The sequence below is a fragment of the Oncorhynchus kisutch genome, linkage group LG3, assembly GCF_002021735.2.
Source record: "Oncorhynchus kisutch isolate 150728-3 linkage group LG3, Okis_V2, whole genome shotgun sequence".
NCBI classification, from domain to species: Eukaryota; Metazoa; Chordata; class Actinopteri; order Salmoniformes; family Salmonidae; genus Oncorhynchus; species Oncorhynchus kisutch.
The window spans coordinates 12,550,356-12,566,153 of NC_034176.2; the positions used below are offsets into that span (position 1 = coordinate 12,550,356).

The 15,798-nt window shown below is 42.4% G+C and overlaps 1 protein-coding gene across 1 annotated transcript in view; it reads right to left on the bottom strand.

Annotated features, from left to right (window-relative positions):
* Positions 1-15,798, bottom strand: part of LOC109872102 (adhesion G-protein coupled receptor V1) — a 280,286-nt gene that overhangs the window by 191,494 nt on the left and 72,994 nt on the right. The window contains exons 35-48 of the mRNA XM_031817533.1: positions 11,525-11,655; positions 11,315-11,414; positions 10,839-11,018; positions 8,433-8,602; positions 8,041-8,128; positions 6,512-6,590; positions 5,990-6,128; positions 5,527-5,668; positions 4,331-4,596; positions 3,162-3,337; positions 2,899-3,026; positions 2,577-2,758; positions 476-622; positions 170-250 (exon numbers count right to left, since the gene is read on the bottom strand). Of these exons, the coding sequence (XP_031673393.1) occupies positions 170-250; positions 476-622; positions 2,577-2,758; positions 2,899-3,026; positions 3,162-3,337; positions 4,331-4,596; positions 5,527-5,668; positions 5,990-6,128; positions 6,512-6,590; positions 8,041-8,128; positions 8,433-8,602; positions 10,839-11,018; positions 11,315-11,414; positions 11,525-11,655 (2,009 nt within the window). The remainder of the gene's footprint in view (positions 1-169; positions 251-475; positions 623-2,576; positions 2,759-2,898; positions 3,027-3,161; positions 3,338-4,330; positions 4,597-5,526; positions 5,669-5,989; positions 6,129-6,511; positions 6,591-8,040; positions 8,129-8,432; positions 8,603-10,838; positions 11,019-11,314; positions 11,415-11,524; positions 11,656-15,798) is intronic.

Consider the following 15,798-nt stretch of genomic DNA (forward strand, 5'->3'; position numbering starts at 1 on the left):
GCTAGTCGAGATCAACTCCAGGTGGTGAAGTCAAAATGCATTGGCCGTTTTGATTTGAATAACAATCGTAATGTGGTGGTGTGCATGTGGATATCATGTCCCGGAGCACCTGTACTGTACAGGTATGTTTCACAGGTTATGACAAGTTCATTTTATCCCCCAAACTCACCTGGCTTGAGGCAATCAAGTAGTGTCTTTTTTCAATGGAGAAGTGTTTAACATCAAGAGCTTCAACAGCCAGTGATTGTTCCTATGTGGAAAGGTTTGATGTTCAATATACATGAATACATTACTGAACTTAATGCCCCTGACATGGAGCGACTGTCAAAAGAGAACTAACCATAGGAACAGAAGGCCAATGAGTGATTGATTTATAGTAAGTAATTGATTACTATGTATATATTACATAATGTCTGCAGGCAGAAAACACATCATAAGGACCACAAATTAAAAGACAACAGGTAACAGGCTTCACCAGGGTTAGATTGAGGTCCTGTTGCACTCTGAACAGGCTGAGGTTGACAGCAGGGGAGTCCAGGAGGGCGCCATGTGTGATTGCTACATAGGATGAGCCGTTCATAGAGAAACCCACACACATCCTAGGGTCCTGGATCGTCACCGACTGAAAACAAGAGAGAATTATATGTATTTTTGCCATTTAGCAGATGGTCTTATCCAGAGCAACTTACAGGATCAATTAGGGTTAAGTGCCTTGCTCAAGGGAACAAACATTGTTACCTTGTTGGCTCGGGGATTCGAAACAGCAACCATTCAGTTACTGGCCCAACATTCTTAACCACTAGACTACCTGCCACCCCATAGTGCAATCAGGCATCATGATATACTATAAATAGACTGTTGCATATGTGTATGCAACACAAAGGCAGTTTTCTAAAAGCTGTTCTGGGTGAGTGGTTCATGTCTTCCTTCCCTCTTCCCTTCATCTTTCTGGCCTCCTACGTAGTTCAACTACTGTCCCTACAGTGCCTTCAGTAACTACTCACATCCCTTTTTCCAGCATGTTTTGTGTTAAAGCCTGAATTAAAACATTTATTCAATTGAGATTTTGTGTCACTGGCCTACACACAATAACTCATAATGTCAAAGTGGAATTATGTTTTTAGAAATGTTTAGAAATGTATTAAAAATGAAATGCTGAAATGTGTTGAGTCAATAAGTATTCAACACCTTTGTTATGCAAGCATAAATACGTTCAGGAGTAAAAATGTGCTTAACAAGTCACATAATACGTTGCATAGACTCACTCTATGGCAATAATAGTATTCAACATGATTTTTGAATGACTACCTCATCTCTGTACCACACACATACAGATAATTGTAAGGTCCCTTAGTCGAGCAGTGAATTTCAAGCACAGATTCAACCACAAAGACCAGGGAGGTTTTCCTATGCCTCACAAAGAAGGGAACTTATTGGTAAACAAAGAGCAGATATTGAATAACCATTTGAGCATCGTAAAGTTATTAATTACACTTTGGATGGTGTCGCAATACACTCAGGCACTACAATGATATTGGCATCCTTCCTAACTTAGTAGCTGGAGAGAAGCAAACCGCTCTGGAATTTCACCATGAGGCCAATGATGACTTTAAAAAGTTTAATGGCTGTGATAGGAAAAAACTGAGGGTCAACTATACAAACAAGTGCTGACAGGCAACTACACATAGACAAGATCCCACAAACACCAAAGGGAAATGGCTACCTAAATATGATCCCCAATCAGAGACAACGATTAACAGCTCCCTCTGATTCGGAACCATATCAGGCCACAATAGACATACAAATCACCTGGACCTACAAAAACCCTAGACATACAAAAAACCCTAGACAATAAAAAACTAGCGTACCCACCCTAGTCACACCCTGACCTCACCTAAATATAAAGAAAACAGAGATATCTCAGGTCAGGGCGGGACAATGGGTCTTCTGTTAGTGTCAAACAGAGAGTCAATTAGCTCTTTACAAACAGAGAGTCAATTAGCTCTTTACAAACAGAGATATCTCAGGTCAGGGCGGGACACTAACATGTTTTGACTCAGGGTGTGAATACTTATGTAAATTATATATTTCTGTATTTCATTTTCAATCATTTTGCAAACATTTCGAGAAATATGTTTTCACTTTGTCATGGAGTATTGTGTATAGATGGGTGAGAAAAAAAGTCAAGGGATATGAATACTTTCTGAAAGCACTGTATATAGTTCAACTGTCGTACCTATGTAGTTTAGCCTAGCAGAGGCCAAGATGGAGCTTATAGCTAAGCCTATAAGAGGCCAAGATAAGCTATGCAATAAGTCCTATCAGAGGTCAATACGGAGATTTTTGCTTAGCCTATCAGAGGTCAAGATGGAGATAATTGCTTAGCCTATCAGGGGTCAAGATGGATATTTTTGCTTAGCCTAAAAGCGGTAAATATGCAGCATATTGCTTAGCCAATTACCATATTACTTATAGCTGCCACATCCTCTCCGATCTCCACCTGCTTAGGGTGTAGGGTCTAGGGGTCGATATGGAATTGGGCTATAGGATACTGTTTAGATACATCACTAGATTACCTGTATAGGCACCAACACCCCCTGCCACCTGTAAAGAGTGGCGTGGGTCTGGGTGGAGCCTCCAGTTGAGGGCCTGTCTAGCCTCATGGCCAGAGGAGAGGCTCCACCAGCCAGGGAACACCAGCCTGAGGTGGGGGTCTCTGGGAAGATCTGATACACTGCCATCACTGGAAGAGTCCCCTCTGAAAATTGACTAGTATAATCACTGTATATCATGGTGAACATATGAATACAGACCTGGAACTGAAATGAACACTATATTTTGTACTGAGGGCATATGACATTAACTGAGTGCAGAAATGAAGTACCTAGCCCATCTTACCCACGGCAACAGCTGTGTCCGACTGAGTCTCCCACTCCACACTGACCGCTGCCTCCAGACCTTTAATGCGGGACACAGTCAAGAACACGGTCCTACCGCCCTCCTTCCCCACCACAGAGCTATCAGTCCTGCAGAGATAGATGTACATGTGTTATGTGTGTGAGCGTGTCTGTGTGAGCGTTTGTGTGTGTGCGTGCATGTTTGTATGTGTGAATGCATGTGTGTGCATGTGCGTGTGTGAGTGTGATCCAGTGTTCGCTCACCTGTTGAGGGAGGAGGCGATGCGGAAGAGGCCCAGAGGGGCGGAGTTTTGCAGCACAGTGATGACTGTGTAGAATATGTCTCCAAGCCGCGCCCCTCCAGTTGGACTGGACAGGGTCACTGTGAATGTCTCGTTCACCTCAGGCTCAGCGTCCAGAACTGCCCAGATCTCCAAAGTCTACAACGTCAACACATCAGAGAACATCAACCAACACGTCAGAGATCATCAGCCAACACGTCAGAGATCATCAACTAACACGTCAGAGATCATCAACTAACACGTCAGAGATCATCAGCCAACACGTCAGAGAACATCAGCCAACACGTCAGAGAACATCAACTAACACGTCAGAGATCATCAACCAACACGCCAGAGATCATCAACCAACACGCCAGAGATCATCAACACGTCAGAGATTATCAACATGTCAAAGATCATCAGCACGTCAGAGATCATCAGCACGTCAGAGATCATCAGCACGTCAGAGATGAGAATATAAAGGGCTTTATAGCTTCCCTGACTTCTGTGCTTCCAAGGTACTGAAACACATCAAGATAAGATGTCTATACCTAACGGCCTTTGATATTCTCCAAATAACACGCCTCTTGCCTTTATATCAATTAACTCAATTATCCAATACATATCTTCAATCAATTCATTTAATTACCCAATATATATATATATCTTCAATCAATTCATTTAATTATTCAATATATATCTTCAATCTATTCAGTTCAACAGTTCAATCAGTTCTCCTGTATCTATACCCGGGATGGGCAACTGGGGGATATTTGTTGGTCCACAGATCAATTTCCACAAAATAAAAATGTTTTGGAATCCAGTCGGCTTCTCAACTTCCTGTTGAAATTTAGAATAGTAGAATACCCAAGGGGCAATATTTGAAATGTTTCTCTTGTTATGTCAATCACTCAATTTGCCCATGTCAGCTAGAAAGTTGATTTTGTTAGTCACTCTCACTCAGATATCTTTTTTTAATTTATTCTCTCCACAAAATGTGTATAACTGCAGAAAAGTAGCTGTAAAATTGCTAAATATTTTCTCCGCCCCATGGCAAAATGTGTAGAATTGCTCTAAAACTTAAACATTTATGTTTTTCTCTCAGCTGTCAATAGAGGGGCCGCTGAAATGTTTTGCTTTGATCCTACTGACCTTGAACTTGACTCCGTCCTCCAGCACCACAAAGCCCTGCCAGGGTATGAGATCGTCCTGGGCCAGTGTTCCGTTGGCGTGTGTAATGGTGAACTGGACAGTGACGGTGCCGAAGGTGCCCTGGGGTGGGTCACGCACAACGTACAGGGTGGCAACGCTCTCCCCGAGCCCGGACAGCGACGTAGGCTCCCTCAGCAGGAAGGGCTGGCTGCTGTTGAAGGATATGACACCGTGGCCATCGTCGCTGGCCAAGATGTTCACCGTTGCTATAGGCAACAGGGGAGAAAGGGAAAGCAGTTTTCATCAGAGAGTATGTCATATTTCATGTGTGAAACCACACGTACGTAGTCTACTGTTTCCCAACTCCAGTCCTCCAGTTCCCCCAACAGCACACATTGTTGTTGTAGCCCCAGACGAACATACCTGATTCAACTCATTGAGGGCCTGATGATTAGTTGACAAGTTGAATCAGGTATGTTTGTCCTGGTCTACAACAAAAATGTGTACTGTTGGGGGTACTGGAGGACTGGAGTTGGGAAACACTGACTTAGACTTTACAAAAAGTACCTTCAACACAATATAAAACAGGAAGTGGTGTAAAGTACTTACGTAAAAATACTTTAAAATACGACTTAAGCATTTTTTGGGGGGTATCTGTAGTTTACTATTTATATTTTTGACAACTTTAACTTTACTCCTAAAGAAAATAATGTACTTTTTACTCCCTACATTTCCCCTGACACCCAAAAGTACTCGTTACATTTTGAATGCTTAGCAGGACAGGAAAATTGTCAAATTCATGCACTTATCAAGAGAACATCCCTGGTCATCCCTTTTGCCTCTGATCTGGCAGACTCACTAAACACAAATGCTTCATTTATAACGTGTCAGAGTGTTGGCGTGTGCCCCTGGCTATCTGTACATTTAAAAAAACAACAAGGAAATGGTGCAGTCTGTGCAGAAAATATGTACACATTTGATACTTAAGTATATTTGAGAAATTACATTTACTTTTAATACTTAAGCATATTTAAACCAAATACTTTTACTCAAGTAGTATTTTATTGGGTGACTTTCACTTTTACTATTAAGGTATCTTTACTTTTACTGAAATATGACAATATGGGTACTTTTTCCACCAATGTAAACAGGTTTAGTGAATGTGCATGATGCTACAGGCTTCCAGCACATCCTACCTGTGGTATTGGCTCCCAGCTTAAGCCCAGATGATGGATTAGCCAGAATGAGCTGGAACCTTTCAGCTCCCTCTGGGATGACGTCATCAATGATCTGCACCTCAACAAACTGATGCCTCTCGCCATCAGCGAAGTGGAGCATCTGAAGAACAAACAAAACGTACTGCATGAACTCACAATAGGGCATGATGTGTTTAGTCTCATTGTTGGGGCCCAGAGTTTTCCCAGGTCAGATCACCTGGTCAGAGAAAACTCCTGGGCCATGTTCAATAGCCAAATGTTGTCAAATGCTGCAGATGGAAATACCATGAATACAGTGTACATCAGAGAGGCATGTTTGTTCTACATAGCATATTTTATATCTGAACGTTCCAAAACAATGTGTCTTGCTGAGCACGCCCCTGGCCCTACATAATTTAAGAACTCTGATTGGCGGTTTAGTGTGTTAGGGGCGTGGCCTCACCGATGGTGTGGCGTTGTAGTCCAGACCCAGCTGACCTTCCAGGTTCTGAGTGTAGAAGAAGAGCGAGACGTTTCCGTAGGTCCCTGAGCTCCTGTAGACCACCAGGTTCAGCATTCCCATGGTCTCATTCACCTCAAAGCTACAAGGAAAAACACACAGCCAAACATCAGAAGTGTCTGCCACCTGAGGTTGAATGCACTAATTGTAAGTCTCTCTGGATAAGAATGTCTGCCTCAGTAAATTACTAAAATGTACATGTAAATGAGAATAAGGATCCCTGTGTTTTAGTGACTTGGGTGATTTATTAGTTGACAGTCATGAAAGGGGACAGAAAAAGGGGAGGGGAGCAGTGCGGGCTTTTCCCAAACAAGCAACAGTGTCAGTGGGAGGGGGAATTATACAGAGTGTAGAGAGTGTTTCTGAGTGTAGTGCTTTCAGAACCAGACCAGACTACATGTTGTAGAGGTAAGACAGGAGGAACAACTGACAATGTAAAGGACAATGTAAGGCGGAGCCACTTACTTAGTATTGGTCCATTCAATGACACCTCGAATTCCATCATTGGCACCGATGCTGATTTCTGCCACCAAACCATGTGTATCTGAAGAGGAAAGGCAACATTACAATAGGAAGGGTATCTCATGTTCTAAAGTCTTGCTCAAATAATATTATCATTCAAAAACTAGCATTATCTTCAGCATGAACACTATGACCTGAAAAGCTGGGCCAGAGCATCGAAAAACGCCACAACGTTGGTTGTTTAGCAACAAAACCGACGTGGTTGACTTAGATGGTTGACAACATGTAAACTATATTTTGTCTCCAATTAATTTGCACAATGAGCACCTGTTGTCTCTCAAATACATCATTACAGTTGTTGGTTAGCTAGCTAGAGATTGTTTTGCCATATTAGTCAGGACAAAACACCTCAAAACAAGACATGGTATCAAGAACAAGATAAAACTTCTTGTCATTGTTGCTAGCTTTCTGGCCATCCAGATTCACAACAACACACTGCCTCTGCCTCATTGAAGTGTGCACATCATTTCCGTGAAGTTGTCAGTTAACCATTCTAATAGAACTGGAGATGAGGGACATTCACTTCTCACATGCAGCTGAGAGTCAGAGTATGTGTTGACTTATTTATAATGTCCTTAGTAGCGCTGTCTGTCAGTGTCTCTGTCTGGGTCTCTGTCTGTCTGGGTCTCTGTCTGTCACTGTCACCGTGTCTGTCTGTCTGGGTCTCTGTCTGTCACTGTCACCGTGTCTGTCTGTCTGGGTCTCTGTCTGTCACTGTCACCGTGTGTGTGTGTGTCTCTGTCTGTCTGTCACTGTCACCGTGTGTGTGTGTGTGTGTGTGTCTCTGTCTGTCTGTCACTGTCACCGTGTGTGTGTGTGTGTGTGTGTGTGTGTGTCTGTCTGTCTGTCTGTCTGTCTGTCTGTCTGTCTGTCTGTCTGTCTGTCTGTCTGTCTGTCAGTGTCTCGGTCTGTCTGTCTGTCTGTGTCTCTGTTTGTCTGTGTCTCTGTCTGTCTGTGTCTCTGTCTGTCTGTGTCTCTGCCTGTCTGTGTCTCTGTCTGTCTGTGTCTCTGTCTGTCTGTCTCTCTGTCTCTCGGTCCGTCTCCATCTCTCTGTCCGTCTCTGTCTGTCTGTCTGTCTGTCAGTCAGTTCAACAGTTCAATCTGGGTACAGGCTGCATGAGGGCCATTTAAAGCATTTGGTTTGGCTGTCCCATTTCTCACCAGACAGCGTTTTTCAGCTCGACCCAAACGGCCCCTCATGGGAGATATCAATCATAAGAAGCGTAGCCGCTGAGTGCTGGCAGATGGGCCTGTGTCTCTCCAGTCTGTTTAGTATTCTGTCTACTCATCATTTTCTTAAGTTACCCATTCATAAAATTATGGCAGACAACAGAACGCACAAGGGAATAGTTGGAAAACTCATAGAATTACATGTAGAACTAAAAGTGATTTGTAGGATCTCAGTGGGAAAATGCACATTTAGAATGCTTTGTGATTTACATAGTTGTCCATTTGGGCCAAACCCAGCGTACCTAGTTTAGGGCCAGGTGTCAGGGTGGTGATGAGTACTGCAGACGTTACGTTGACCAGGAAAAATTCCTCCAACTCAGGGATGTCATCCTGGAAAAATAAATGTATACAATTTGTATGACATATAGCCTACATTTATGCCATATGAAAACTCCAATGAAATCTATACACATCTACAAGCCTTCCAGAGCACCAACAGAGCCAAATGAGAGAAGTTTCCTGGGTGGGCCAGAGTTGGGTTAAATTCCATTTCAATTCAGTAAGTTAACAAAAATTCAAATTCCCCAAAACTACATAGAGAGGCATTGAGGAATATTGGTATAGGAATTTCCGTTGACTTGATGAATTGACTAAATTGAAAAGGCATTGAGCACAGCCCTGGTGGTGGTCTTACATCCAGTATGGTGACAGGGATGGCCACAGAGATCTGTCCATCCTGCAGGATCACTGAGCCCGATACAGAGAGGAAGTCCTGTCCTGGTTCAGCCAGGGCCCCGCCCCCTTCCACCTGGGAAAGGTCCTGGAGGGATCCTCGTACAGTCTCATAGCTGATATTCACTACCCCTGGAAACACAACACCAACAATACTTAACTGATAACACATACAGTACCAGTCAAAAGTTTGGACACACCTACTCATTCCATGGTTTTTCTTTATTTTTACTATTTTCTACATTGTAGAAGAATAGTGAAGACATCAAAACTATGAAATAACACAAATGGAATCATGTAGAAACCAAAAAAGTGTTAACCAAATTATATGTTATATTTGAGATTTTTCACCCTTTGCCTTAATGACAGCTTTGCACACTCTTGACATTCTCTCAACCAGCTTGTAACCTTGATTCATCTAAGGAAGTCAGTTAAGTTAAGAACAGTTAAGAACAAATTCTTATTTACAATGACGGCCTACACTGGCCAAACCCGGACGACGCTGGGCCAATTGTGCCCCGCCCTATGGGACTCCCAATCACAGCCGGTTGTGATACAGCCTGGAATCGAACCAGGGTGTCTGTAGTGACGCCTCAAGCACTGAGCTGCAGTGTCTTAGACCGCTGCACCACTCCGGAGCCCTTCATGAGGTAGACACCTGGAATGCATTTCAATTAACAGTTGTGCCTTGTTAAATGTTAATTTGTGGAATTTCTTTCCTTCTTAATGCGTTTCAGCCAATCAGTTGTGTTGTGACAAGGTAGGGGTGGTACACAGAAGATAGCCCTATTTGGTAAAAGACCAAGTTCATATTATGGCAAGAACAGCTCAAATAAGCAAAGAAAAATGACAGTCCATCATTATTTTTGATATGAAGGTCAGTCAATGCGGAAAATTTAAATCACTTTGAACGTTTCTTCAAGTGCAGTCGCAAAAAGCATTAAGCGCTATGATGAAACTGTCTCTCATTAGGACGGCCACAGGAAAGGAAGACCCAGAGTTACCTCTGCTGCAGAGGATACATTCATTAGAGTTACCAGCCTCAGAAATTGCAGCCCAAATAAATGCTTTACAGAGTTCAAGTAACAGACACATATCAACATCAACTGTTCAGAGGAGACAGTGTGAATCAGGCCTTCATGGTCGAATTGCTGCAAAGAAAACACTACTCAAGGACACCAATAAGAACAAGACACTTGCTTGGGCCAAGAAACACAAGCAATGGACATTAGACTGGTTGAAGTCTGTCCTTTGGTCTGATGAGTCCAAATTTGCGATTTTGGTTCCAACCGCCGTATTTTTGTGAGACACAGAGTAGGTGAATAGATTCTCTCAGCATGCGTGGTTCCCACCGTGAAGCATGGAGGAGGAGGAGGTGTGATGGTGTGGGGGAGCTTTGCTTGTGACACGGTCAGTGATTTATTTAGAATTCAAGGCACATTTAACCAGGCTACCACAGCATACTGCAGCGATATGCCATCATATCTGGTTTGCGCTTAGTGGGACTATAATCTGTTTTTCAACAGGACAATGACCCAATACACCTCCAGGCTGTGTAAGGGCTATTTGACAAAGAAGGAGAGTGATGGAGTGCTGCATCAGATGACCTAGCCTCCACAATCACCTGACCTCAACCCAATTGAGATGGTTTGGGATGAGTTGGACAGTAGAGTGAAGGAAAAGCAGCCAACAAGTCCTCAGCATATGTGGGAACTCCTTCAAGACTGTTGCAAAACCATTCAAGCTATAGCTGGTTGAGAGAATGGCAAGAGTGTCATCAAGGCAAAGGGTGGCTACTTTGAAGAATCCAAAATATATTTTGATTTGTTTAACACTTTTTTGGTTACTACATGATTTCATGTTTTATTTCATAGTTTTGATGTCTTCACTATTATTCTACAATGTAGAAAATAGTCAAAATAAAGAAAAACCCTTGATTGAGTAGGTGTTTCCAAACTTTTAACTGGTATTGTACATTACTACTTTTTCAACGAGATCACATAAAATACGATAACAGTTACCTGCAGACTTGGATGTGTGAACAAAACTGCATTTACACAGGCAGCCCAATTGCCACCAATTGGTCTTTTGACAAATCAGATATATTTTTGCAAAACATTGGGTTTACGAATTTGGCTGCCTGAGTAAGCGCAGCCTAAGTGGCAAAAAGTCTGATGTTGTTTTGAGAAAATTGATCAAATGTACAGTATAGTCTGAACTTTTCCCATCATTAAGAACTGGAATTTTTCCAGCTCAGATCAAGTGGTCAGGGATAACTAACTGTCGCCACTAGTCCCAAGTCCCTATCCACGACTGACCTGAAGCCAAAAATGTTATTTTGATAAAGACGTTGAGGTCCCAGACTGACCTGCAGCCCCAAACTCTCTGTTGATGAAGACATTGAGGGTGCTGTCGCGCTCCTCTGTTTTCAGTCTGAGGGAGGATGGGGCGATGCTAAGCATCCCAAATGGCCCATCACTGGTCTCCACGGTAACCACCGCCTCGCGCCCCTGGTCATCCAGCGCTCCGTGACCAGTTACCAGAACACCTGGGGGACAAGGAGAACAGAACTGACAGATACTATCAATACAAACCCTAGTCAAACTCATCCCCAGCCTTAGGGGCTCTTACAGACTTAACTCTTTGCTATGGTAACCTATATTGCTGATCAATGCTACACAGAGTCATTGCCAGGCCGTCACTGTAAATAAAAAAGTGTTCTTAACTGACTCGCAATGGTTAAATAGAAGTTACATAAACAGAGATCCAAGTACATAATAGGAAAGATTTTGAAATGTGCCTGTTCAGTACTTTGACGGGAAGAGGACAGAGAAGGTGATTTACCATATGTGCGGACGTTGGACAGGATCACCCTGTACAGCTCCTTCTCCTCAGGTTTTGAGTCTTCAAGCAGCTGGAGGACTATGGTGTTGTTCAGTGTTCCCTATGTGAGTGACAATATGCTCGTACTGTATACACCCAAATAAACCTTGTACTGTGCATGGCATGTAAACCATGTGAAACAGAGGAAGCAACTTGGTCAGTTTAATTTACCCCAGTGAAGAATAGTAGTCCTGAGGTGGGTGTGAAGGTCCTGGCAACGCGGGGTCCTTGGATGGCCCAGTCTACTGTGACGTTCCCCAGCCCGGGAGCTGTCCTGATCACCAGCAGGGACAGCCTCTCCCCTACAACACACACACACACACATACAAACACAGGCACACACACAAACACATGCACACACATACAAACACATGCACACACACAAACACACATGCACACACACAAACACAAACACACATGCACACACACAAACACAAACACATGCACACACACAAACACACACACACAGTGGTTGAAAAAGTATCCAGTTGTCATACTTGAGTAAAAGTAAAGATACATTAATAGAAAATGACTCAAATAAAATGACAAAAAAAAAATACCAGTAAGTATCTCCAATACTTTGACCATTTTCCTTCCTGCTATGCATTCGACAATGTAACGAGTACTTTCGGGTGTCAGAGAAAATGCATGGAGTAAAAAGTACAATCTTATCTTTAGGAATGTAATGAAGTAGAAGTAGTCAAACATCTAAATAGTAAAGTAAAGTACAGATACCCCCCAAAAACATTTACGTATTTTCACTTTACACCACTGCACATACACACACACACACACACACACACCGACACACACACACACACACACACACACACACACACACACACACACACACACACACACACACACACACACACACACACACACACACACACACACACACACACACACACACACACACGTTAGTCACCTTTTAAGATAATACATGTGGAGCAACATTTTCATCATGCAAAATAGCACATGCTAATTTAAAACTTTTCCTTAACAATGTGCATTATAAGCAGTGTTGGGGAGTAGTGAACTACATGTAGTTCAACTAGTAATTTAACTACATTTTGCAGTAGCTTGGTGGTAGTTGAACTAACTTTAAATCTTGTTAGTGTTTTTAGTAGTTAATTACTTTGTTGCCATGTAGTTTTGTAGCTAACGACTGGAACTACACACTACATTGTTTTGCAAAAATATAATAAAATATGAGTAAAGTAGGCAATATTTTTTTTTCTTCATGAGAACTGCTTTATTTTCATTTGAAATATTGTTAAATAGCTAAATTACACATTCTGTTAACATCAGAGTGATCTGTTTTTGCAATTTATAGTCTATGACATTTCAGATTTAAATATGATGATGTAGTGAACTACTTTTTCAAAGTGCCTTTAGTTCAACTGTATGTTTCTTAAGTGGCCAATCTGCAGTAGCTTCTTCCATTTTCGGACTTCTGAATTTTTATTTATTTATTTATTTTTTATTTCACCTTTATTTAACCAGGTAGGCTAGTTGAGAACAAGTTCTCATTTGCAACTGCGACCTGGCCAAGATAAAGCATAGCAATTCGACACATACAACAACACAGAGTTACACATGGAATAAACAAAACATAGTCAATAATACAGTAGAACAAAAGAAAACAAAAAGTATATATACAGTGAGTGCAAATGAGGTAAGATAAGGGAGTTAAGGCAATAAATAGGCCATGGTGGCGAAGTAATTACAATATAGCAATTAAACACTGGAATGGTAGATGTGCAGAAGATGAATGTGCAAGTAGAGATACTGGGGTGCAAAGGAGCAAGATAAATAAATAAATACTGTATGGGGATGAGGTAGGTAGATAGATGAGTTATGTACAGGTGCAGTGATCTGTGAGCTGCTCTGACAGCTGGTGCTTAAAGCTAGTGAGGGAGATATGAGTCTCCAGCTTCAGAGATTTTTGCAGTTCGTTCCAGTCATTGGCAGCAGAGAACTGGAAGGAAAGACGACCAAAGGAGGAATTGACTTTGGGGGTGACCAGTGAGATATACCTGCTGGAGCGCGTGCTACGAGTGGGTGCTGCTATGGTGACCAGTGAGCTGAGATAAGGCCGGGCTTTACCTAGCAGAGACTTGTAGATAACCTGTAGCCAGTGGGTTTGGCGACGCCAACCAACGAGAGCGTACAGGTCGCAATGGTGGGTAGTGTATGGGGCTTTGGTGACAAAACGGATGGCACTGTGATAGACTGCATCCAGTTTGTTGAGTAGAGTGTTGAAGGCTATTTTATAGATGACATCACCGAATTCGAGGATCGGTAGGATGGTCAGTTTTACGAGGGTATGTTTGGCAGCATGAGTGAAGGATGCTTTGTTGCGATATAGGAAGCCGATTCTAGATTTAATTTTGGATTGGAGATGCTTAATGTGAGTCTGTAAAGAGAGTTTAAAGTCTAACCAGACTAATTAATGACATATAGCCCATTGATTCCTGAAAAATATCAATTATAAATGCCTCATGTGCTTAGTTCAACTGTTGTACCCCATCAGAACCCAACATACGCTTGTTTTCAATGTTAGTAAACAAATTAAATGTAAACAACACTATATAGCATCAAAACAGGGTTAAAACTATCATTTGGATATCATGGTCAGTCCTTGCATACATAGCTCTGTTTATGAATTTGAGAGTGGTTCGACTTTTCCAGCCCTATCCCTTATCTGTGTTATTGTTTCAACTGCCGATTGCCACTTTAAGAGGAGCTTTAAATGTAACTTAACTTCTTCCAGTATGAAGTAATTGGTAGCTTGGTAAACTCTATTTTTAGAGTAGATTCCACACCACTGATTATAAGGAGACTATTGTTCGACATGGGTTTAGTAAACTGTGTGATGCATGTGATGAGAGGCAGTGTTTGGAACTTGCATTTGATTATATAGGTTTCCTTACTGGTTATTTCTCATTGCCATTTCATCATGCAAATGTTAGCCATGCTGTTTTAGATTAGTAAACCTTCCTTAGCTACCATAGGTGCTTCAGAGACTCATTATATCAGTAAGTGGTGTAAGGATTTGCCAAAGATAAACGTGGAAGAGCTCTGTCATGCATGCCCAGTGAGCTATGCCTGGAACTAACTACATGAGCCACCTATTGCCACATGCTCCTCCCACTACCTGCTGCATTCCTTCATTAATTCATTGGTTGTCTCCAAATCCCACGGAGTGCAAAGTGATGAATGAGGTTGGTAGCAGTGTTGAGCTATGTATGGTAGCTGTGTTGAATGAGGTTGAGCTATGGTAGCAGTGTTGAGCTATGGTGCGGTGTTGCCCTATGGTAAGTGTGTTGAATGAGTTTGAGCTATGGTGTGCTGAACAATGGTAACTATGTTGAGCTATGGTAAATGTGTTGAGCTATGGTATCGGTGTTGAGCTAAGGTAGCTGCGTTGCGCTATGGTAGAGGTGTTGAGCTATGGTAACTGTGTTGAGATATGGTAACTGTGTTGCCGTATGGTAGCTGTGTTAAGCTATGGCAACTGTGTTGAGCTATGGTAGCGGTGTTGAGCTATGGTAACTGTGTTGTGCTACGGTAGCGGTGTTAAGCTATGGTAGCAGTGTTAAGCTATGGTAGCTGTGTTGCTGTATGATAGCGGTGTTGAGCTTTTGTAACTGTGTTGCGCTATGGTAACTGTGTTGTGCTACGGTAGCGGTGTTAAGCTATGGTAGCAGTGTTAAGCTATGGTAGCTGTGTTGCTGTATGATAGCAGTGTTGAGCTATCGTAACTGTGTTGCCGTACAGCAGCTGTGTTGAATGAGGTTGAGCTATGGTAGCTGTGTTGCCGTATGGTAGCTTTGTTGAGCTATGGTAGCGGCGTTGAGCTATGGTAGCTGTATTGAGCAATGCTAGAGGTGTTTAGCTATGGTAGCTGTGTTGAATGAGGTTGAGCTATGGTAACTGTGTTGAATGAGGTTGAGCTATGGTAACTGTGTTGAGCTATGGTACCGGTGTTGCGCAATGGTAACGGTGTTGCGCTATGGTAACGGTGTTGCGCTATGGTAACGGTGTTGTGCTATGGTACCAGTGTTGAGCTATGGTAACTGTGTTGCCGTACAGCAGCTGTGTTGAATGAGGTTGAGCTATGGTAGCTGTGTTGCCGTATGGTAGCTTTGTTGAGCTATGGTAGCGGCGTTGAGCTATGGTAGCTGTATTGAGCAATGCTAGAGGTGTTTAGCTATGGTAGCTGTGTTGAATGAAGTTGAGCTATGGTAACTGTGTTGAATGAGGTTGAGCTAAGGTAGCAGTGTTGAGCAATGGTGCGGTGTTGCCCTATGGTAAGTGTGTTGAATAAGTTTGAGCTATGGCGTGTTTAGCTATTGTAACTGTATTGCGCTATGGTAGCTGTGTTGAGCTATGGTAGCTGTGTTGAATGAGGTGGAGCTATGGTAGCTGTGTTAAGCTAT